The sequence below is a fragment of the Capra hircus genome, unplaced genomic scaffold (assembly GCF_001704415.2).
Source record: "Capra hircus breed San Clemente unplaced genomic scaffold, ASM170441v1, whole genome shotgun sequence".
NCBI classification, from domain to species: domain Eukaryota; kingdom Metazoa; phylum Chordata; class Mammalia; order Artiodactyla; family Bovidae; genus Capra; species Capra hircus.
The window spans coordinates 18,615-44,034 of record NW_017190144.1 but is presented as its reverse complement, the minus strand read 5'-3'; the positions used below and the strand labels follow the sequence as shown (position 1 = coordinate 44,034).

The window sequence follows — 25,420 nt, the reverse complement described above, 5'->3', positions numbered from 1 at the left end:
CCGCACTTGAAAATCATCAAGATTTCAGGGCTCAGCTTTCTGTATAGTCCAACTCTCACGTCTATACATGACTACTGGAAAATTATAGCCTGGTCTAGAAAGACTTTTGCTGGCAAAGTAATGTTTCAGTTTTTAAATATGCTGTCTAGGTTGGTCATAGCTTGTCTTCGAAGGAGCAAGTATCCTTTAATTTTGTGCTGTAGCCACCATCTACAGTGATTTTAGACACAAGAAAATAGTCACTCACAGTTTCCATTGTTTCCCCATCTGCTTGCCAGGAAATCATGGGACCAGATGCCATGATCTTTGATTTTGAATGTTGAGTTTTAAGCCAGCCTTTTCACTCTCTTGTTTCACTTTCAAGAGGCTCTTTAGGCCCTCTTCATTTTCTGTTATATGGGTTTTGTTATCTGTGTATCTGAGTTTAATGCCATTTCTCCCAGCAATCATGATTCAGGCTTGTGCTTCATCCAGTCCGGCATTTCACATGATATACTCTGTATCTAATTTGAACAAGCAGGGTTACAATTCAGAACCAGTCCTTTGTTGCATGTCTGTTTCTAGAATCAGTCTCTGTCCCTAAACTTTTGTCTCCCTATTCTTGTTTATCTCTTCTCCTACCTCATTATGATCAAATTGATTAGCCATTCTGGGTATCTGGTGTCCTCTGCCAGCATATAGAACTTGTTTAGTGAAAGTTACTCCATATCCTGACAACCTTTTGAGATATTTACTGAGGAAAAACCGAACTCCTTCTCGTATGTCACTCCCATCTAAGGACCAGATTGCTGTTGCTAAGTTGCTTCTGCCGTATATGACTCTGTGCGATCCCATAGATGGCAGCCCATGAGGTTCCCCGTCCCTGGGATACTCCAGGCAAGAACACTGGAGTGGGTTGCCATTTCCTTCTCCAACGCATGAAAGGGAAAAGTGAAAGCGAAGTCGCTCAGTAGTGTCCGACTCTTAGCGACCCCATGGATTGCAGCCCACCAGGCTCCTCCGTCCATGGGATTTTCCAGGCAAGAGAGGTGGAGTGGGGTACCATTGCCTTTTCCGAGGACTAGCCTAGTGAGTTTATATTCAAAGGTATGCATTCTGCCACTAGTTTAGAGCACTACTTTAGCAAGTGATCTAAAGTATGTATACTGTCAATATAACACCATCAAGTACTATTGAGCTCACAGTGAAGCATGAACGCAGCGAAGCTACTGAGCTCACCCTCTGTAGTATGCATCCAGCAGCTACTTAGTCTGCACTCTGAGGTATACGTCTTACTACTGTTGTGCCCCACTCTGTGGTGATTATGCTGCAGCCCATGATCTGGCACTCATGAGTGTATGAACCACTACTTCTGATTATGCATGCGGAAACTATTGAGGTTGAAATCACGAGTTTCCATTCTGCTTTCAGTGAGAATTGAATTAGAACATATGAACTAATTAGCTTGCACTCTGGAACATACATTACAACTCTAGAGCATAAGTATCACAGCCAAGTGCACCTGCGCTCTGGACCTGGCATGCCATAATGACTGAAAATGCAAGAAGCTTTTCACAACTACTGACTCCTGATTTCAAATCTCCACTGCTGCTGATGCTAAGTCACTTCAGTCATGTCCGACTCTGTGTGACCACATAGACAGCAGCCCACCAGGCTCCCCTATCCTTGGGGTTCTCTGGGCAAGAATACTGGAGTGGGTTGCCACTTCCTTTTCCTATGCATGCTAAGTCTCTTTAGCCTTGTGCAACTCTGTGTGAACCGATAGACAGCAGCCCACCAGGCTCCTCTGTCCATGGGATTCTCCAGGCAAGAATATTGGGGTGGGTTGCCATTTCGTTCTCCGGTTTCAAACCACACACGCTACAAACACTGAGCTTGCCTTCTGTCATTACTGAGGCCGCCATCTAGAGAACGCTTGCTGGAACTACTTAGTTTCCAATCTGGACCACCCTTTCTGCCACTATGGAGACTATTAACAAGAGTTGGAACAAGTGCGCTGCTATCACTGAGAGTGCACAGTAGAGCATACATCCCATCACTCCTAAACCCGGGTTCTTTAGGATATGGCCTGCCACTACTGAGCCTGTCCCTAAAACATGCCTGTTGTAAGTACACACACACTTTTGGTATATTACACTCTGGAATCTGCATCCCTGCCCTGCTGAAATTGCCTTTCTGAACAAGAGTTCATCACCAGCTGAACTTTCACTCTAAAGCATAAATATCACAATCATTAGCTTGTGGCTTTATAGCTAAGTCAGGCCACTACTCAGCCTGCACTGTAATTCAGGTGTGCCTAAGCAATTACTGAACTTGCACTCTGAAGCTTCCTTCTGGATATAACTGAGCCAGCACTCCTGTAGACAGAGTGAGTTTAAACACTGAAGGACATGGTACACCTCTACTGAGCATGAGCTCAAGTGCAGGCATCCGGGCTCTGCTGAGAACATGCTCTAGATGCACACATGCCACAGTAACTGAATGTGCAGCTGGGGGTACAGATCTCATGACTACAAAGTGAACACATTTCATCTTGGGTTTTGCACTACTGAGGTTTACTCAGAAGCATACATCCCAGCATGACTGCATGTGCCTTCAAGAGCCAGTGTTCTGACACTACTGAGACTGTGGTGTAGAGTACGAATGTCTGAGCTACACAACCGCACACTGAATCATGCATCCCAGCAGTATAAATCCTAGCACCACAGCACACTTGTCACTTCTGAGTCCTTACACTAAGCAGGCATGGCACAGCTAGTGAGCATGTGGTCTAGAGCATGTGTGTGGCCATTACTAATTTCGCACTCGGAAGCATGTGTCTTGCCACTTGTAAGCCCAGGCCCCCAAACACTCATGTTTCATCTACTGATTTTGTACCCTGGTACGCTGCTTTATCACTGCTGAGCCTGCCTGATAGAGCATGAGTTCCACTGCTACTAATCTTGCTCGATGGCCTGTGTGCTTAAACCTGTGAGCCTACACTCTGCAGCTGAAAATTGCCAATGACTTGGCTTGCCCTCTGTTGCATATTTTCCCCACTCTTCTTCCTGCACTCTAGAGCAGGTGTCCCAACGACTGAGGTTGCACTCTGGAGGACCTACTCCAGGAAAATGGAGTCTGCATTGTAAAACACATATCCAACCCATGAGTGAACCGTCATTCTAGATCAACTGTGTGACTACTAGTGACCTTGAATTCTGAAGAATAAAGTCACTTCTTTGAGGTATTGCTCTAGAACGTGTGTGCAACAATTACCGCAGTGACATTTTATACCATCCATTTTGCTGCTAGTCACCCAGCACTCTAGACTGTGCAAGCTGTGAGTAGTGTATCTGTATATCTATGGATGATGTGCAACCACTGCAGATCTGGTGTATACTTCATATTTCCTGTTTCAATTGATCACGTGTCACAATACACATATGCCACAACCCTTGTGCTTGCACCGTTGAGGGCTTGTCATCCCACTACTGAGCTTGTGTGGCAGAGCAGGTGTATCATATTTTCTGAATTTGATCTCTGGATATGCAGCCAAAAATAAAAACCCAGCTTTCAAGAGAACATGTCCCTCAGTTACTGAGTCTCCATTCTTGAACAAGGGCACTGCAACTCCTGAGACAATACTACGAAGCACATGTAGAGCAGGTATGCTTCATCTGCTGAGCTTAACTCTCCAGCATGCCTCTCAACAGTGAAACACACTTTAGGCATACCCCTGCTAATACAGACCCATGATCTAGAGCAGGCATGCTTCAAATACTGAATCTTTGCTTTAGAGAACACGTGCTTCATCTCCTGAGACTGTGCTTTTGAGGATTCTCCCCACCACTACTTAGACTGTGCTCTAGAGCGGGTGTGGCACAAATACTAGGATGGCACTTTGGAGCCTGCATGCATCACTACTGCGTCTCAGCTCTAGCCTGGAAGTACTGAGACCGCTTAGCTTGCAATCCGGAGCACACGTGCTGCCACTAGTGTGCTTGCACTTTAGAGCAGGCTGTCTGAAGCCATCCCATTGGCACTGGCAACATGCACCCAGCCAGTGCTGAATGCACACTAGAGCACAGTTCCTGCCACGATTGAACATGTACTCTACCCCAAGATGTCTAAAACTTCTCAGTTGCATTGCAGAGCATACCTCCTTCCACAATTGAACTTGGTTTCTACACGAAATGTTACACAAACAGTGATCTTGTGCTCTAGAATTGGCACACCATAAATAATTTTCTTAACATTTGAAGCATGTGTCTGGCCAACAGTAAAGGCATGCTTTAGATTAGCTGTGCTAAAATCACTGATCTTGCCCTCAAGAGTATATCTGGACTCACATTTTATAGCACACCTACTACCACTGCAGATTCTGTGCTTTAAAACTCTCATGAGATGAGAGAACAAGATGGTGGAGTTGTAAGTGGATGTGGAGTACATCTCTCCATGGATACATCAGGCATACACCTTCAGACACAGAAGAGTAATCAGAACATTACCGGAAAGTAGACAGGAGTACCTGACAAGTGGAAAATAATATATAGAACCATGCAAAACTCAATAGGATGAAAGAACTGGGGGGAAAAATCAGGAGTTTAGTAGGACTGAATCTTCCCTAATTGGGTGAAGAAACTGAAGCAGAGATCCAATCCCACATTGGGTCAATTGTCTGAATCATAGAATAAACATTTAAAGCGGAGAATGAAACAGCTGATCTGTGGAAGCCTAGATGTAATGAGAATCAGAGAGTCCTTGCTGCAGCCGTACATTCCCCATACAAGGACATGTGTCCCCTGAAAGGCACAGTGGCTGGGAGCTGGAGTTTAGGGATTCTGGGGGTAATTCCTTGGTGATGGCTGCTGTTTACTGGGGAAAGATGGAGAGAGGGGGTGTGAAGGAAGAGACTGTGGTAGGGTATGCCTGTGCAGGAAAACCAGGCAGCCATGAGAGCAAGGCAATATCACCTAGTCACATGTAGGGGGTGGAGCAATCACCGTAGCCTCTCTCTCCCCACATGCTAGCATCAGCAGTTACTACAAGAGTGAGGCTGACCCATCAAATGCTGAACACACTGAAATGCAGAGCAGGACACCACCCAGGGTCCTCCTTTAAGTGCCTGATGCACCATACTAGAGTAGAACCCCACTCAGGATGCTCCTTTAAGTGCCAGATGCACGGATCTACAGAGTAGGACCCCAGCCATGGAGGTCTCTCTATGTGCTGACACACTGAACGACAGAGAAGGATCCCAGGCAAGGAAGGCTTCTGAATGGCTGAATAGGTGGAACTAGGGAGAAGACTGGACAAAGAGGCCTTCTTATCACCAGATACAAGAGCTAAAAAAAAAAAAAAAAAAAGAGAGAGAGAGAGACTTTGATAGGGCCATAACTCCTGTGGTGTAGTCAGTCTGTGTCCCTGCACCCTGCCCACTTGACACCACCTGGGTCCCTCAAGGCCAAGCAGCTGCTCCACCTTCACAGTTAACTCTCATTGGAAAAAAGCTGCCACAGGTTAAAAAAAAAAAATCTTGCAACTATTTGCACAGGATTGTTTCAGTCCTGTCTAACTCTGTGTGGAACACATTTCATCACTACAGAGAACAAGCTCTAAACATCTGATCTTTTCCAGTCTTGTAGCCACTGCTGAGTTTTCCAAATTTGCTTGCATATTGAGTTCAGCACTTTGACAGCACTATCTATTAGGATTTGAATTCACTCAACTGGAGTTTCGTATCTCCATTAGCTATGTTTCTATTGATGCTTCCTAGGACCTACTTGACTTTACATTCCAGGATGTTTGGCTCCTGGTGAGTGATCACATCATCATGATTATCTGGATCATGAAGATCTTTTCTGTATAGTTCTTCCATCTTTTCTGTATAGATTTTTGCTACCTCTTCTAAATATCTTTTGCTTCTGTTCAGTCCATACAATTTCTGTCCTTTATTTTGTCCATCTTTGCATGAAATATTCCCTTGGTATCTCTAATTTTCTTGAAGAGATCTCTAGTCTTTCCCATTCTATTGTTTTCCTCTATTTTTTGCATACATCATTGAGGGAGGCTTTCTTGTCTCTCTTTGCTATTCTTTGATACACTGTATTCATATGGGTATATCTTCCCTTTTCTCCTTTGCCTTTTGCTTCTCTTCTTTTCTTAATTATTTGTAAGCCCTCCTCAGAAACAATTTTGCCTTTTTGCATTCATTTTCTTCGTGATGGTCTTGATCACTGCCTCCTGTACAATTTCATGAACCTTCATATGTAGCTCTTCAAACACTCTATTATGCCTAATCCCTTAAATATTTTCTCATGTCCACTGTACCATCATAAGGGATCTGATTTAGATCATACCTGAATCATCTAGTTGTCTTCCCTACTGTCTTCAATTTAAGTCTAAGTCTATAGCAAATACTGAGCTACCACTCTGAACCTTCTTTCTTACAAGTATTTGCCCACCATTTTAGAGCACTTTTGCTGCACCTATTTATCTTCACTCTGAAACATATGTACCGTCACTCCTGAAAGGATGCTCAAGTGCATGCATTTAATTCCTACTGTGTCTACACTCCAGAGCAGTCATGCCTATCTACTAAGCTTGCATTCTGCCACATGCATCTTCCACTACTTAGACTATGACACTGAGGTCATGCTGCAACTACATAGTTGCAATCTCAAGCTTATTTTCTTTGAGTTTCAGCTTTTATACCAGCACACATATTCTGCCCTTCCTAAGCCCACTGTTTTAAATAGATATGAAAAAACTGTTGAGATTGTATTCTGGAGCATGTCCCTGCTATTTCTGAATGCATCTTCTTTTATCTCTTCATATTTCTTTTAAAAAATGATTTATTTTAATTGGAATAGAATTACTGTGTATTATTGTGATAGTTTTTGACATATACATCAACATGAATCAGGCACATGGATTCATGTGTCCCCCTATCCTGAACACATCTCAAACCTCCCTTGTTACCCCATGCTTCTGGGTTCTTCCACAGCACAAGAATGGGATGCATCTTTCATGCATTGAACTTGCGCTGGTCATCTCTTTTATATGTGGTAATGTACCTGATTCAATGCTATTTTCTCAATCATACCATCCTTGAACTCTCCCATTGATTCTAAGAGTATGTTCTTTACATGTGGAACTTTTTTACTAGCCTTCATGCAGGATCATTGTTACTGTCTTCCTAAATACCATTTACATGTATTAATAAACAATAATTGCCTCTGTCTTTCTAACTTTTTTTTTCACTGTGAATAATAGGCTGTGGGTTGAACTGCCTCATTAAAAGTGACATAAATGTGTTTTTTCTCTAGCTAAGTAATATTCCGTTTGGATATATAGCAAAACTTCCTTATATTTTCATTGGCTGATGTGCATCTAGATTACTTCCATGTCATAGCTTTTGTAAAGAGAATTGAAATGAACACTGGGATACATGTGTCTCTTCATTGTAATTCCCTCTGGGTATATGCCAAGAAGGGGGGTTGTTCAGTCATATGACAGTTCTAGTCCAAGTTTCTCAAAGAATCTCCAATCTGTTCTGCATACAGGTTGTACCAGTTTATGGTACCACTAACAGTGTATTAGGATTAACTTTTCTCCACACTCTCTCCCGGATTTCATGCTTGCAGAATTTCTGGTGATGGCCACTCTGAACAGTGTGATAGGATTACACACTAATTTTAAATTTTTTTCTCTAATAATGAATGATTTTAAGCATATTTCCTGTGTTTGTTAGCCATCTGTATGTCTTCTTTAAAAAAATGTCTGTTTAGGGATTTTGCCCCCTTTTAATGATGCTGTGGAAGAACTTCACTCAATATGCCAGAAAATTTGAAAAACTCAGCAGTGGCTAAAGGACTGGAAAAGGTCAGTTTTCATTCCAATCCCAAAGAAAGGCAGTGCCAAAGAATGCTCAAATCACCGCACAATTGCATCCATCTCACACACTAGTAAAGCAATGCTCAAAATTCTCCAAGCCAGGCTTCAGTAATACATGAACCATGAACTTTCAGATGTTCGAGCAGTTTTACAAAAGGCAGAGGAACCAGAGATCAAAATGCCGACATTAGCTGGATCATTGACAAAGCAAGAGAGTTCCAGAATAACATCTATTTCTGCTTTATTGACTATGTCAAAGTATTTGACTGTGTGGATCACAATAAACTGTGGAAAATTCTGAAAGAGATAGGAATACCAGACCACCTGACCTGCCTCTTGAGAAACCTATATGCAGGTCAACAAGCAACAGTTCGAACAGGACATGGGACTACAGACTGGTTCCAAGTAGGAAAATGAGTCCGTCAAGGCTATAGATTGTGACTCTGCTTGTTTAATTTATGTGCAGTGTACATGATGAGAAACGCTGGGCTGGAAGAAGCACAAGCTGGAACGAGGACTGCCAGGAGAAATATCAATCACCTCAAATATGCAGATGACACCACTCTTATGGCAGACAGTGATAAGGAAATAAAAAGCTTCTTGATGAAACTGAAAGAGGAGAGTAAAAATGTTGGCTGAAAGCTCAAAATTCTGAAAACTAAGATCATGGCATCTGGTCGCATGACTTCATGGGAAATAGATGGGGAAACAGTGGAAACAGTGTCAGATTTTATTTTTGGGGGGCTCCAAAATCACTGCATATATTGATTGCAGCGATGAAATTAAAAGGCGCTTACCCTATGAAAGGAAAGTTATGACCATCCTAGATAGCATATTAAAAAGCACAGACATTATTTTGCCAACAAAGTTCCATCTAGTCAAGACTATGGTTTTTCCAATAGTCATGTATGGATCTGAGAGTTGGACAGTGAAGAAAGCTGAGCACTGAAGAATTGATGCTTTTGAACTGTAGTGTTGGAAAGACTCTTGAGAGTCCCTTGGACTGCAAGGAGGTCCAACCAGTCCATTCTAAAGAAGATCATTCCTGGGCGTCCTTTGGAAGGAATGATGCTAAAGCTGAAACCCCAGTACTTTGGCCACCTCATGTGAAGAGTTGGCTCATTGGAAATACTCTGAAGCTTGGAGGGATTGGAGGCAGGAGAACGGGACGACAGAGGATGAGATGGCTGGATGGCATCACTGACTCGATGGACTTGAGTTTGCCTGAACTCTGGGAGTTGGTGATGGACAGGGAGTCCTCTTGTGCTGCAATTTATGGGGTCTCAAAAAGCCACACACGGCTGAACTGAACTGAACTGAACTGAAGCAACTAACAAAGAATTAATCTCAAAAATATGCAAGCAACTCCTGAACTTCAATTCCAGGAAAATAAACGACACCATGATAAAATAGGTGAAAGGACTAAACAAACATTTCTCCAAAGACGACATATGGAATGCTAACAAACGTATGAAAAGAAGCTCAACATCACTCATTATCAGAAAAATGCAAATCAAAACTATAATGAGGTACCATTTCATGCCAGTCAAAATGACTGCTATCCAAAAGTCTACAAGCAATAAATGCTGGGGAGGGTGTGGAGAAAAGGAAACCCTCTTAGACTGTTAGTGGGATTGCAAACTAGTACAGCCACTATGGAGAACACTGTGGAGATTCCTTAAAAAACAAACAAACACAAACAAACAAACAAAACTGTAAATAGAACTGTCATACGACCCAGCAATCCCACTGCTGGGCATGTACACCAAGGAAACCAGAATTGAAAGAGACACGTGTACCCCGAGGTTCATCACAGCACTATTTCTAATAGCCAGGACATGGATGCATGATGGATGTCCATCAGCAGACTAATGGATAAGAAAGCTGTGGTACATATACACAATGGAGTATTACTCAGCCACTAAAAATAAAATATTTCAACCAGTTCTAATGAGGTGGATGAAACTGAAGCCTATTATACATAGTGAAGTTATCCAGAAAGAAAAATTCCAGTAGAGTAAACTAGCACATATATGTGGAATTTAGAAAGATGGTAATGATAAACCTGTACGTGAGATAGCAAAATAGACACAGATGTACAGATCAGTCTTTTGAACTCTGTGAGAGAGGGCGAGGGTGGGATGATCTGGGATAATGGGATTGAAACATGTTTAATCTTATTTGTCAAACCAATCACCAGACCAGTTTGATGCGCAATACAGGATCCTCTGGGCTGGTGCACTGGGATAACCATGAGGAATGGTTTGAGGAGGGAGGTAGCAGGGTTTTCAGGATAGGGAACACGTGCACACCCGTGGCAGATCCATGTTAATGTATGGCAAAACCAATACAATATTGTAAAGCAATTAGACTACTATTAAAATAAATTTATATTAAAAATAAATAAAATAAAATTCTGTCCAATGTGAAGAAAACAACAGCATTTTTTGAACAATATCACTAAGTAAATTCGAGTTGCAATTTTCTGGGTTCAAGGTGCCCTCATAAGTATGAGCCTTAACTCTTATTACAGAAAGAATAGTGAAAAATGAGCTAGATTAAAGAAGAGCTTTTCAGCAAGAAGAACTGTATGTTTCAGCCATAAAGATATTAAGTAATGTAAGGCTTCCCAAACAGTTTATTTAAGATCTTGGGAGCTAGCGATGAGTTTGGTAACCTAAATAAAGTTGCCTAAAAGTATATTTTGACATATATACATATAACACCTGTCTATGCATAAGTGTATGTATGAAAAAAAAAAGTGCAATGGCTTTTAATTCATGTTAGGTATAATAGAAATGGAAAAAAAAAATAAAACCCAAATGTAGAATGACTCAAAATCTACTCGATTATTGAATATTATGTATATTGAAATACTTCAAAATATGTTTTCTTGGTTGCATGTAAAATATAAGGATTCTTTTACATCACTCACCTCTCTCCTTTTAATAAATATATACCAATTATCAAATGTTTGCCCAGTTTAATGACAAAATACAGATATCTCATATATAAAATAGAGAGATATGTTTTCATAACATAAACTATTGATATCAGGCTTAGATTTTAGAATTATTTCCAACTCCATGCTCCATCTCAACAGGAAAGAGCCAACGTTGTTGCTGACTCAATTACTCCAAGAGCTGGGAAACCTGAGAAAGAAACTGAACCTGCACTGAGATTTTCTGTCACATTTATGATCGAGCTCCAAGTCCAAGACTGTTTTTCCTTTCTTGTACTAGGCAGTCCCTTCCTAAGACTGAAAAGCATGGAAATCGAGAGAGAGAGGTAGGAGATTGTAGACCTCCTCATGTTCAAAAGTAATTTTAATCAGAGAAGCTAGAAAGGACAGAAACTAAGGAAAATAATCAACTGATAGACAATATTAATGGTTTAGCCATTAATCAAACTCAAGGGTCTTTAGTCCCTCCTCAAGGGCCATCGTGGAGAAGGATGTGTTGCCCCAGCGGACCCACGTGATTGCCCCAATGGAGTGGCAACCCACTCCAGTGTTCTGCCTGGAGAATCCCAGGGATGGGGGAGCCTGGTGGCCTGCCATCTCTGGGGTCTGCACAGAGTCGAACACGACTGAAGCGAATTAGCAACAGCAGCAGCAAGGGTCACCTATAACATTCTGAGCAATATCCTGTGAACAGTTTCAGAGATGCTAAAGCCCAAACCAGGCTGAAATTTAACTACGTAGTTGGAACTAGACTGTCGATGATGTGGACTCCCAATATCCTCAGTAATAGGCCATTAGTAGAATGTCCCAATATTGATCACAGACCCCATGTTCCACCCTCGCTCAGTCATTAAAATATTTCCCCTGAAAGTATTTGGAGATTTGCGTCTTTGAAGCACCAGCTGCTAAAACACCTTGCTCGGTACTACAATAAGCACGTGTTTTTGTTGTTGTTGTTGTTGTTGTTGTTGTTTTTTCCCCTCACTGAAACCCAGTCAGTTCATAAATTTTTTTGCACAGAAGCAAGTAGACCAAGTTTGCGAGGGTAACACTACTGAATATTAAGAATGTGTGCTAGTTTGCATTCCCACTAACAGTGTAGGAGGGTTCCCTTTTCTCCACACCCTCTCCAGCATTTATTGCAGATTTTTGGATCGCAGCCATTCTGACTGATGTGAAGTGGTACCTCATTGTGGTTTTGATTTGCATTTCTCTGATAATGAGTGATGTTGAGCATCTTTTCATGTGTTTGTTAGCCATCCGTATGTCTTCTTTGGAGAAATGTCTATTTAGTTCTTTAACCCTAACCCAATGTTCATCTGCAGCACTGTTTATAATAGCCAGGACATGGAAACAACCTAGATGTCCATCAGCAGATGAATGGATAAGAAAGCTGTGGTACATATACACAATGGAGTATTACTCAGCCATTAAAAAAATTCTTTTGAATCAGTTCTGATGAGATGGATGAAACTGGAGCCAATTATACAGAGTGAAGTAAGCCAGAAAGAAAAACACCAATACAGTATACTAACACATATATATGGAATTTAGAAAGATGGCAATGACGACCCTGTATGCAAGACAGCAAAAAAGACACAGATGTGTATAACAGACTTTTGGACTCAGAGGGAGAGGGAGAGGGTGGGATGATTTGGGAGAATGGCATTCTAACATGTATACTATCATGTAAGAATCGAATCGCCAGTCTATGTCTGACGCAGGATACAGCATGCTTGGGGCTGGTGCATGGGGATGACCCAGAGAGATGTTATGGGGAGGGAGGTGGGAGGGGGGTTCATGTTTGGGAACGCATGTAAGAATTAAAGATTTTAAAATAAATAAATAAATAAATAAATAAACTCAATCACAACTCAAAAAAAAAAATGTGTGTATAGAAGGATGATAAATCACTTGTATTTCAGAAATAAAGTAGATTTATTGATGTGATTTTTCGATAACCCTGTATGCGAGATAGCAAAAGAGACACAGGTGTCTAGAACATTCTTTTGGACTCTGTGGGAGAGTGAGAGGGTGGGATGACTTGGGAGCATGGCATTGAAACGTGTATAATATCATATATGAAATGAGTCGCCAGCCCAGGTTCAATGCATGATACTGGATGCATGGGGCTGGTGCACTGGGATAACCCAGAGGGATGGCACGGGTTGGGAGGAGGGAAGGGGTTCAGGAAGGGGAACACATGTATACCTGTGGCAGATATATGTTAATCTATGGCAAAATCAATACAATAATGTAAAGTAATTGTCCTCCAATTAAAATAAATAAATTCATTTTTTTAAAGAAATCATCCAAAAACCTCCATACCTACATTGAAACCAAGCACCACCCAAGAGCCAATAAGTTCTAGAGCAAGACATACCACAAAATTCTCCAGCAACACAGGAACATAGACCAGAGCTTCAATATACAGGCTGCCCAAACAGCAAACCCATAGATCTCAAACCTCACTACTGGACACTTCATTGCACTCCAGAGAGAAGAGATGCAGCTCCACCCACCGGAACACTGACACAAGCTTCCCTAACCAGGAAACTTGACAAGCCACTAGTCCAACCCCAGCCACAGGGAGGAACCCCCACAATAAAGAGGAACCACAAACTGCCAGAAAGAGAAAGGCCATCCCAAACACAGCAACAAAAACAACAAAAAAAAAATCTTTAGTAATGAGATTTTGCATGCTTCATGGTTTTTGTTACTCTTTCTGTCAGCAGTCTGTATTTTAAGTTGATGCTGAAGTAAACACTGGTTGAACATTACCCTTCAATTGCTAGGAGACCAGTGACTTTGTGATGTCACAATAAACTTTCGATTGCTAGGAGACCAGTGATTTTGTGATGTCACAGCTTTTTGACTGGGAGGACCTCTGTGATGGTCTAGAGAGTTTCTCTCTGCAGGCCAGGCAATCATCATTTGAAGTTGCAGTGTGTAAAACCACACAAATGAGAAAATTATCTGAAGAAAGGTTTCTCTGAGATGGCACATATTTCTTCAGAAATTCAAGATGGGCCTCCTAAAGATGAATCCACTGGTTCAGAAACCTCCATTAGATCTTCTTTGTATGATTATACAACTGGGGACTCAGTTTTGAGATCTATGATTGAAGAATATGCTTTTCAGGCTTTGTCTGAGGATCTTGTGATCAAAAGGCCACACTACACATATTCTGTCTCTGAAACAGATGATGGGAATGATTTTCTTTCACTCACATTTCCACAAAAACTTTGGAATATAGTTGAAAGTGATCAGTTTGAATCTATTTGGTGGGATGAGACAGGCACATGTATAGTGATCAATGAAGAACTCTTCAAGAAAGAAGTCTTGGAAAGAAAGGATCCTTTCAGAATATTTGAAACCAAGAGTATGAAAACTTTAATTCGACAGCTTAACCTTTATGGATTTCATAAAAACCGGCAAACTGTTCAAAGATCGGCTTCACTACCTGTCTTTCTGGAAGAAGAAAACAACATCTCTCTTTTGAGTAAGGTATTCCAAATTTTTCACTTATTGCCAATATGTCAGATTAAATCATGTGACCTAGAATGCATGTTCATATATGTAGCTAAATCGGAATTTAAACTTGAGATAACAAATTGTTGAAAAAGTTTTATTTTTTTTGAAGTTGAAAACAGCTGGAGGTTAAAATATTGGATGTTAACAAACTGTCCTATCAACTTGAAACCAGATATAAGTTCTGAAGCTACTTAAAGTGGTATTTACTGTATATATACAACATACTTTTAGTTGAGCATATTCTTTCTAACATGTTACCTGTTAAAACTACCAACAGAGGTATTTTATTTGATGTTATTTAATTGGTTCCATTAAAGGGATACGTTTTTATAACTTAGCTTTGTTTGTCAGTTTTACCTTGGTTTATAAAGAAACTAAATAATTTAATTCTTTGATTTTAGTTACAGACCTACTATAATCCAAATTTCAAAAGAGGCCATCCCCAACTTTTAGTAAGAATGCAAAGAAGAGTTGGAATTAACAATGTGTCTCCAATATCTTCATTAGTTCAAGGTAACAAGAAGCATGCTAAAGCAAGTGTCAAAAAAGATGATCTTAACTCTGAATTTCTTCCAGAAATGAGTGGAGAGAGCGCATTTCCAGCCTCCACAAGTTTAAGTGTGCCTTTCATGCAAAAGCCTCATACCAGCCAGATAGTCACTAATACAAGTGCCCTATCTCCATGTGACTTACCTACCCCATCAGCAATATCAGTTAGACACACAGACCAGATTGTGGTAGATCAATCTGAAGTTTTAAAAAAGTTGAGCATTTTTAATTGGCACTCACAGAGCAGCTACACTCAAGTAAATGGCCACGTTGAGGACTTTGCTACTACAACTACATCTACTTCTCGGAACCACATCGAATCTCCATTACAGAGCAGTTATTCTGGACTGATGGTGAAACCTTCTAAATTTCCAGACAGGCATAGCGATATGTCAGCCCATGACAGTCCTTTTCTTAACCTGCAAGAGAGAGGCAACTCATGGTTTCCAGTGCCAACAATTGCGTATACATCTGCCTCCTCTCTTTCGAGTAAACTCATCAATAATCATCATTATGTGAAAACCATCCTAATTAAAACTGATCTGTCAAACACGTGTCAGATTATGGAGCCTAAAGGAGATTGAAATTTATGTTTGGAGATGCCAACAAATGTCTACAATTCTTGTATTTGAACAATAAATTTCCATGTTCATCTTCATAGTTTCATTTTTTATTTTCAAACAAGGAAGAGTAAAATGAGGCTTTAGTTCAGTGGTTGGCTATTTTACTGCATGGTTTTATAAACTCGTCAGTTCAAGAAAACATTCGTTATGCATCCTAGGTAAATGACAGCTGATATAATATTTGTAAGCAAGAAAATGAGAACAAAGGGAAAAGGGGTAATGGATGTAAAGTGATTTCTGAAATCATCCCTGATGAAATGAAGGGGTGCCTAAATTAGGATGGTATGGGTGAAGGAAGAGATGCAAATAAAGTTAGAAAAATGAAAATACACAGTATGAACTTTAGTGCATTCACACATTATATTCTATTAGTTACTGGTAGAGTCTTAAAAGGTTAGACAGCAGTTGCTTTCATTATAGAAATTCATTCTGTCCTTGAAAATATAGATATTGTAGCACGTCCAAAATCTTGATCACAATTATGCCATCACTGTGATCACAAAGATAACATGACATAATCAGTGGCTGGCCCATGGTCAGCACAAGATATGTACTTTACAAGTGGTATTCTATAGGGTCATTTTTGCTCTGCTGTCCTTAAGGACCCTCTTTATTTCCTGACACCAAGATTCCACCCTATAATTCCAAATGCATTTTTAGACGTTGCTTATCTGTCGCCACAGAGACAGAATAAATTCCTGGTGGTGACTGCAGCACATCAGCGTGGTTAAAAGTTCTTGAAAGACATGATATCTGTTTTCCTTAGTAATTTCATTATCTTTCTTTTATACTGTGCTTCTGAAGCTACAATCACACAAATTATTTTCAATCATGCTAAGCCCCTTCTCACAACTTTGTCTCAACATTTCTTCGGATTGGAAGGAGCTTCTGTTTGCCCTCCCATGAAGAAGAGCACAGATATCAGGTCTTCAATGTATCTTTCACATCAGCTGAAACATAGAGCTGCCAATGACGCATTTTAAGTGCTTAATGAATTATCAATAAAGAAATGTAATAACCAATCAAATGCTCTACACATTACTCAACAACATTCTATAACCTGCACTACTATCATAATTCACCTTTGCTATTTACTGAGAAAATTTTCCAAGTTGATAAATATTTATGATATTTACATGGATGTACGATTTCTCAGGAGGCATGTATTCCCGTGTTTTGAAGAATATTTCACATTTTCATGTCATTTTTCTCTCGTTATTTTGTTGTGTCAATCAAAGTCTTTTGCATAGGCAAATAGGAGTAGATGCTTTCCTGGAGTTTTCTTGTTTTTTGGAGGACACAATAGGTGTTGACAATTTAATCTCGGATTCCCCTGCCCTTTGTAAATCCAGCTTGAATATCTGGAAACTCATGGTTCACATTCTGTTGAAACTTGGCTTGGGGAATTTTGAGCGGTTCTTTGCGACTCTGTGCTGTTGCTGCTGCTGCTAAGTCGCATCAGTCGTGTTCAACTCTGTGCGACCCCATAGACAGCAGCCCACCAGGCTGTGCTGTCCCTGGGATTCTCCAGGCAAGAACACTGGAGTGGGTTGCCATTTCCTTCTCCAATGCATGAAAGTGAAAAGAAAATGTGAAGTCGCTCATTCGTGTCTGACTCTTCACGACCCCATGGACTGAAGCCTACCAGGCTCCTCCATCCATGGGATTTTCCAGGCAAGAGTACTGGGGTGGGTTGCCATTGCCTTCTTCGCGACTGTGTGAGATGTATGCACTTAAGCAGTTGTGTGGACATTCTTTGGATTGCCTTTCTTTGCGGTTGGAATGAAAACTGATCATTTTCAGTCCTCTGGCCATAGCTGAGTCTCCCAAATTTGCTGGCATATGGAGGGCAGCACACTCAGAGCATCTTCTTTCAGAATTTGAAATATCTCAACTGAATTCCATCACCTCCACGAGCTTTGTTTGAAAGTATGCTTCCTAAGTCCCCTAGACTTTGTATTACAGGACGTCCAGCCCTAGGTGAATGATCATACCATCGTCCTTCACTGGGTCATGAAGACCCTTTGGGCATAGTTCTTCTGTTTATTCTTCCCACCTCCTCTTAATAGCTTCTACTTCTGTTATGTCCGTACCATTTCTGTCCTTTATTGTGCCCACCTGTGTATGAATTCTTTCCTTGGAATCTCTAATTTTCTTGACGAGATCAGTAAGGGTACAATTCTATGTATTTCCTTTATTCATTGGCTTTGATAACTGTGGAAGGTGTTAACTCTTTTTACCATTCCTTAGGACTCTGCATCCAAATGTGCATCGTTTTCCTTTTTCTCTCTTTGTTTAGCTTCACTACTCTTCTCAGCTCTTTTGAGGCCAGGTAACTTTCAGTTCAGTTCAGTTCAGTCACTCAGTCATGTCCAACTCTTTGCAACCACTGAATTGCAGCACGCCAGGCCTCCCTGTCCATCACCAACTCTTGGAGTTCACTCAGACTAACGTCCATTGAGTCAGTGATGCCATCCAGCCATCTCATCCTCTGTCGTTCCCGTCTACTCTTCCCCAAAATCCCTCCCAGCATCACAGTATTTTCCGATGAGTCAACTCTTCGCATGAGGTGGCCAAAGTACTGGAGCTTCAGCTTGAGCATCATTCCTTCCAAAGAAATCCCAGTGCTGATTTCCTTCAGAATGGACTGGTTGTATCTTTTTTCAGTCCAAGGAATGTTCAGGCGTCTTCTCCAACACCACAGTTCAAAAGCATAATTCTTTGGCACTCAGCCTTCTTCACAGTCCAACTCTCACATACATACATGACCTCAGGAAAAACCATAGCCTTGACTAGACGGACCCTAGTCAGCAAAGTAATGTCTCTGCTTTTGAATATAATATCTAGGTTGGTCATAACTTTTCTTCCAAGGAGTAAGTGTCTTTTAATTTCATGGCTGGCAATCACCATCTCCAGTGATTTCGGAGCCTCAAAAAAGTAAAGTCTGACACTGTTTCCACTATTTCTCCATCTATTTCACATGAAGTGATGGGACCGGATGCCATGATCTTCGTTTTCTGAAAGTTGAGCTTTAAGCCAACTTTTTCAGTATCCTCTTTCATTTTCAAGAGGCTTTTTAGTTCCTTTTCACTTTCTGCCATAAGGGTGGAGTCATCTGCATATCTGAGGTTATTGATATTTCTCCCAGCAGTCTTGATTCCAGCCTGTGTTTCTTCCAGTACAGCGTTTCTTGTGATGTACTCTGCATAGAGGTTAAATAAGCAGGGTGAAAATATGTAGCCTTGATGCACTTCTTTCCGTCCTTTTTTTTTTTAGTGTTTTTTTTTTTAATTTTTAATTTTCACTTTATTTTACTTTACAATACTGTATTGGTTTTGCCATACATTGACATGAATCCACCACGGGTGTAAATGTGTTCCCAAACATGAACCCCCCTCCCACCTCCCTCCCCATAACATCTCTCTGGGTCATCCCTGTGCACCAGCCCCAAGCATGCTGTATCCTGAATCAGACATAGACTGGAGATTCGATTCTTACAAGATAGTATACATGTTTCAATGCCATTCTCCCAAATCATCCCACCCTCTCCCTCTCCCTCTGAGTCCAAAAGTCCGTTATACACATCTGTGTCTTTTTTGCTGTCTTGCATACAGGGTCATCATTGCCATCTTTCTAAATTCCATATATCTGTGTTAGAATACTGTACTGGTGTTTTTCTTTCTGGCTTATTTCACTCTGTATAACTGGCTCCAGTTTCATCCATCTCATCAGAACTGATTCAAAAGAATTCTTTTTAATGGCTGAGTAATACTCCATTGTGTATATGTACCACAGCTTTCTTATCCATTCATCTGCTGATGGACATCTAGGTTGTTTCTATGTCCTGGCTATTATAAACAGTGCTGCGATGAACATTGGGGTACATGTGTCTCTTTCAATTCTGGTTTCCTCGGTGTGTATGCCCAGCAGCGGGATTGCTGGGTCATAAGGCAGTTCTATTTGCAATTTTTAAAGAATCTCCCCACTGTTCTCCATAGTGGCTGTACTAGTTTGTATTCCCACCAACAATGTAGGAGGGTTCCCTTTTCTCCAAACTCTCTCAGCATTTATTGCTTGCAGGTTTTTGGATCGCAGACATTCTGAATGGTGTGAAGTGGTACCTCATTGTGGTTTTGATTTGCATTTCTCTGATAATGAGTGATGTTGAGCATCTCTTCATGTGTTTGTTAGCCATCCATATATCTTCTTTGGAGAAATGTCTATTTAGTTATTTCTCCCATCTTTTGATTGGGTCGCTTATATTTTACTGGAATTGAGCTGCACAAGTTGCTTGTATATTTTTGAGATTTGTTGTTTGTCAGTTACTTCGTTTGCTATTATTTTTTCCCATTCAGAAGTCTGTCGTTTCACCTTGCTTATATTTTCCTTTGTTGTGCAGAAGCTTTTAATTTTAATTAGATCCCATTTGTTTATTTTTGCTTTTATTTCCAGAATTCTGGGAGGTGGATCATAGAGGATCCTGCTGTGATTTATGTCAGAGAGTGTTTTGCCTATATTCTCCTCTAGGAGTTTTATAGCTTCTGGTCTTATGTTTAGATCTCTAATCCAGTTTGAGTTTATTTTTGTATGTGGTGTCAGAAAGTGATCTAGTTTCATCCTTTTACAAGTGGTTGACCAGTTTTCCTAGCACCACTTGTTAAAGAGATGGTCTTTACTCCACTATATATTCTTGCCTCCTTTGTTAGAGATAAGGTGTCCATATGTCTGGATTTATCTCTGGGCTTTCTATTTTGTTAAATTGATCTATATTTCTGTCTTTGTGCCAGTACCATACTGTCTTGATGACTGTGGCTTTGTAGTAGAGCCTGAAGTCAGGCAAGTTGATTCCTCCAGTTTCATTCTTTCTCAAGATTGCTTTGGATATTCGAGGTTTTTTGTATTTCCATACAAATCTTGAAATGATTTGTTCTAGTTCTGTGAAAAATATCGCTGGTAGCTTGATAGGGATTGCATTGAATTTGTAATTTGCCTTGGGTAGTATACTCATTTTCACTATATTGATTCTTCTGATCCATGAACATGGTATATTTCTCCATCTAGTAGTGTCCTCTTTGATTTCTTTCAGCACTGTTTTATAGTTTTCTATACATAGGTCTTTAGTTTCCTTAGGTAGATATGTTCCTAAGTATTTTATTCTTTTTGTTGCAATGGTGAATGGAATTGTTTCCTTAATTTCTTTTTCTACTTTCTCATTATTAGTGTATAGGAATGCAAGAGACTTCTGTGTGTTGATTTTATGTCCTGCAACCTTACCATATTCATTGATGAGCTCTAGTAATTTTCTGGTGGAGTCTTTAGGGTTTTCTATGTAGAGAATCATGTCATCTGCAAACAGTGAGAGTTTTATTTCTTCTTTTCCAATTTGGATACCTTTGATTTCTTCTTCTGCTCTGATTGCTGTGGCCAGAACTTTCAGAACTATGTTGAATAGTAGTGGTGAAAGTGGGCTCCCTTGTCTTGTTCCTGACTTTAGGGGAAATGTTTTCAATTTTTCACCATTGAGGATAATGTTTGCTGTGGGTTTGTCGTATATAGCTTTTATTACGTTGAGGTATGTTCCTTCTATTCCTGCTTTCTGGAGAGTCTTTTATCATAAATGTATGTTGAATTTTGTCAAAGGCCTTATCTGCATCTATTGAGATAATCATATGGCTTTTATTTTTCAATCTGTTAATGTGGTTAATTGAATTGACTGATTTGTGGATATTGAAGAATCCTTGAATCCCTGGGATAAAGCCCTCTGCATCATGATGTATGATCTTTTTAATGCGTTGCTGGATTCTGATTGCTAGAATTTTGTTGGGGATTTTTGCATCTATATTCATCAGTGATATTGGCCTGTAGTTTTCTTTTTTTGTAGTATTTTTGTCAGGATTTAGTATTAGCATGATGGTGACCTATAGAAAGAGTTTGGAAGTTTACCTTCCTCTGCAATTTTCTGGAAGAGTTTGAGTAGGATAGGTATTAGCTCTTGTTGAAATTTTTGGTAGAATACAGCTGTGAAGCCATCTGGACCTGGGCTTTTGTTGATGGAAGATTTCTGATTACAATTTCAATTTTTGTGCTTGTGATGGGTCTGCTAAGATTTTCTAATTCTTCCAGGTTCAGTTTTGGAAAGTAGTACATTTCTAAAAATTTGTCCATTTCTTCCTCGTTATCCATTTTATTGGCATATAATTACTGATAGTAGTCTCTTATGATCCTATGTATTTCTGTGTTTTCTGTTGTGATCTCTCCATTTTCCGATAAAATAGACTAAAACAAAGGCTGTGAAAAGAGACAAAGAAGGCCACTACATAATGAACAAAGGATCAATCCAAGAAGAAGATACAACAATTATAATTATATATGAACCCAATATAGGAGCTCCGCAATATGTAAGACAAATGCTAACAAGTATGAAAGGGGAAATTAACAATAACACAATAATAGTGGGAGACTTTAATATTCCACTCACACCTATGGACAGATCAACTAAACAGAAAATTAACAAAGAAATGCAAACTTTAAATGCTACATTAGACCAGTTAGACCTAATTGATATCCATAGGACATTTCACCCCAAAACAATGAATTTTGCCTTTTTCTCAAGTGCCCATGGAACCTTCTCCAGGATAGATCACATACTGGGCCATAAATCTAACCTTGATAAATTCAAAAAAATCAAAATCCTTTCAAACATATTTTCTGACCATAATACATTAAGATAAGATCTCAATTGCAGGAGAAAAACTATTAAAAATTCCAACATATGGAGGCTGAACAACAAACTTCTAAATAACCAACAAATCACAGAAGGAAAAAAAAATCAAAATATGCATAGATACTAATGAAAATGAAAACACAACCCGAAAACTGTGGGACACTATAAAAGCAGTGCAAAGAGGAAAGTTCATAGCAATATAGGCATACCTCAAGAAACAAGAAAAAAGACAAATAAATAACCTAACTACACCTAATGCAACTAGAAAAGGAAGAAATGGGGAATCCGAGAGTTAGTAGAAGGAAAGAAATCTTAAAAATTAGGGCAGAAATAAATGCAAAAGAAACAAAAGAGACCATAGCAAAAATCAACAAAACCAAAAGCTGGTTCTTTTAAAGGATAAATAAAATTGACAAACCATTAGCTAGACTCATCAAGAAACAAGGAGAGAAACATCAAATTAATAAAATTAGAAATGAAAATGGAGAGTGCACTTCTTTTCCTATTTGAAACCAGTCTGTTGTTCCATGTCCAGTTCTAACTGTTGCTTCCTGACCTGCATACAGATTTCTCAAGAAGCAGGTCAGCTTGTCTGCTATTCCCATCTCTTTCAGAATTTTCCACAGTTTATTGTGATCCATAGTCAAAGGCTTTGGCATAGTCAATAAAGCAGCAAGAAATGTTTTTCTGCAACTGTCTTGCTTTTTCTATGATCCAACGGATGTTGGCAATTTGATCTCTGCTTCCTCTGCCTTTTCTAAAACCAGCTTGAACATCAGGAAGTTCACAGTTCACATATTGCTGAAGCCTGGCTTGGAGAATTTCGAGAATTACTTTACTATCGTGTGAGATGAGTACAATTGTGCAGTAGATTGAACATTCTTTGGCCTTGTCTTTCTTTGGGATTGGAGTGGAAATCCTGTGGCCACTGCTGAGTTTTCCAAATTTGCTGGCATATTGAGCGCAGCACATTCACAGCATCATCTTTCAGGATTAGGAATAGCTCCACTAGAATTTTATCACCTCCACTAGCTTTGTTCTTAATGATGCTTTCTAAGGCCCATTTGACTTCACATTACTGGATTTCCGGCTCTAGATGAGTGATCACACCATCGTGATTATCCGGGTCATAAAGGTCTTTTTTGTACAGTTCTTCTGTGCATTCTTGCAACATCTTCTTAATATCTTCTGCTCTGTTAGGTCCAGAATATTCCTGTCCTTTATCGATCCCATCTTTGCATGAAATATTCCCTTGGTATATCTAATTTTCTTGAAGAGATCTCTAGTCTTTCCCATTCTGTTCTTTTCCTTTATTTCTTTGTACTGATCACTGAAGAAGGCTTTCTTATCTCTCCTTGCTATTCTTTGGAACTCTGCATTCAGATGCTTATATCTTTCCTTTTCTCCTTTTCTTTTTGACTCTATTCTTTTCACAGCTATTTGAAAGGCCTCGCCAGACAGCCATTTTGCTTTTTTGCATTTCTTTTCCATGGGGATGGTCTTGATCCCTGTCCCCTGTACAATGTCACAAACCCCATTCCATAGTTCATCAGGCAGTGTATCTATCAGGTCTAGGCCCTTAAATCTATTTCTCACTTCCACTTTATAATCATAAGGGTTTTGATTAGGTCAATCCTGAATGGTTTAGCGGTTTTGCCTACTTTCTTCAATTTAAGACTGAATTTAGTTATAAGCAGTTCATGATCTGAGCCACAGTCAGCTCCTGATCTTGTTTTTCTGACTGTATAGAGATTCTCCACCTTTGACAACAAAGAATATAATCACTCTGATTTTAGTGTTGACCATTTGGTGATATCCATGTATAGAGTCTTCTGTTGTGTTGTTGGAAGAGGGTGTTCGCTATGATCAGTGCATTTTGTTCCCAAAACTCTATTAGTCTTCGCCCTGATTCATTCTGCATTCCAAGGCCAAATTTGCCTGTTAACCTAGGTGTTTCTTGACTTCCTATTTTTTCATTTCAGTCTCCTATAGTGAAAAGGACATATTTCTTGGGTGTTAGTTCTACAAGGTCTTGTAGGTCTTCATAGAACAGTTCAATTTCAGCTTCTTCAGCATTATTGGTTGGGGCATAGGCTTGGATTAGGCTGATATTGAATGGTTTGCCTTGGAAATGAACAGAGATAATTCTGTCGTTTTTGAGATTGCATCCAAATACTGCATTTTGGACTATTCTGTTGACCGTGATGGCTACTCCATTTCTTCTGAAGGATTCCTGCCCACAGTAGTAGATATAATGGTCATCTGAGTTAAACTCACCCATTCCAGTCCACTTTACGTCGCTGATTCCTTGAATGTAGATGTTCACCCTTGCCATCTCTTGTTTGACCACTTCCGATTTGCCTTGATTCATGGACCTGATATTCCAATATTGCTCCTATGCAATATTGCTCTTTACAGCATTGGACCTTGTTTCTATCACCAGTCACATCCACAGCTGGGTATTGTTTTTGCTTTGGCTCCATCCCTTCATTCTTTCTGGAGTTATTTCTCCATTGATTTCCAGTAGCGTATTGGACACCTACTGACCTGGGGAGTTCTTCATTCAGTATCCTATTATTTTGCCTTTTCATACTGTTCCTTGCGTTCTCAAGGTAAGAATACTGAAATGGTTTGCCATTCCTTTCTCAAGTGGACCACATTCTGTCAGATCTCTCCACCATGACCCTCCCATCTTGGGTTTCCCTGTGGGCATGGCTTGGTTTCATTGAATTAGACAATGCTGTGGTCCTAGTGTGATTATATTGACTAGTTTTCTGTGAGTATGATTTCAGTGTCTCTGCCCTCTGATGCCCTCTTGCAACACCTACCATCTTACTTGGGTTTCCCTTACCTTGGGCGTGGGGTATCTCTTCATGGCTGTTCCAGCAAAGCGCAGCCACTGCTCCTTACCTTGGATGAAGGGTATCTCATCCCTGCCACCCTTCCTGACCTTCCACGTGGTATAACTCCTCTAAGCCCACCTGCACAAGTGCAGCCACCGATTCTTGGATGTGGGTTGCCCTTCCTGGCCGCTGCCCCTTGCCTTGGCCATGGGGTGTCTCCTCCCAGCTGCCGCCCCTGGCCTCAGGAGTGGGGTGGCTCCTCCCAGCCCCTGACCCTGGGCTCAGGCACGGGGTGGCTGCTCCTGGCTCC

At 40.3% G+C, this 25,420-nt stretch overlaps 1 protein-coding gene across 1 annotated transcript; it reads left to right on the top strand.

Moving 5' to 3' along the window:
- The first annotated feature begins 13,692 nt into the window (after nt 1-13,692).
- Nucleotides 13,693-14,915, top strand: LOC108634819 (heat shock transcription factor, Y-linked-like). Its single transcript, XM_018045107.1, has 2 exons — nt 13,693-14,339; nt 14,773-14,915. Exons 1-2 carry the CDS (start codon nt 13,835-13,837, stop codon nt 14,787-14,789), a joined length of 522 nt encoding a protein of 173 aa, XP_017900596.1. The 5' UTR covers nt 13,693-13,834; the 3' UTR covers nt 14,790-14,915.
- Nucleotides 14,916-25,420: the final 10,505 nt, after the last annotated feature.

Excerpts from the sequence above, each read along its gene's own strand:
- LOC108634819 (XM_018045107.1), top strand. The coding sequence starts at position 13,835 with ATGGCACATATTTCTTCAGAAATTCAAGATGGGCCTCCTAAAGATGAA.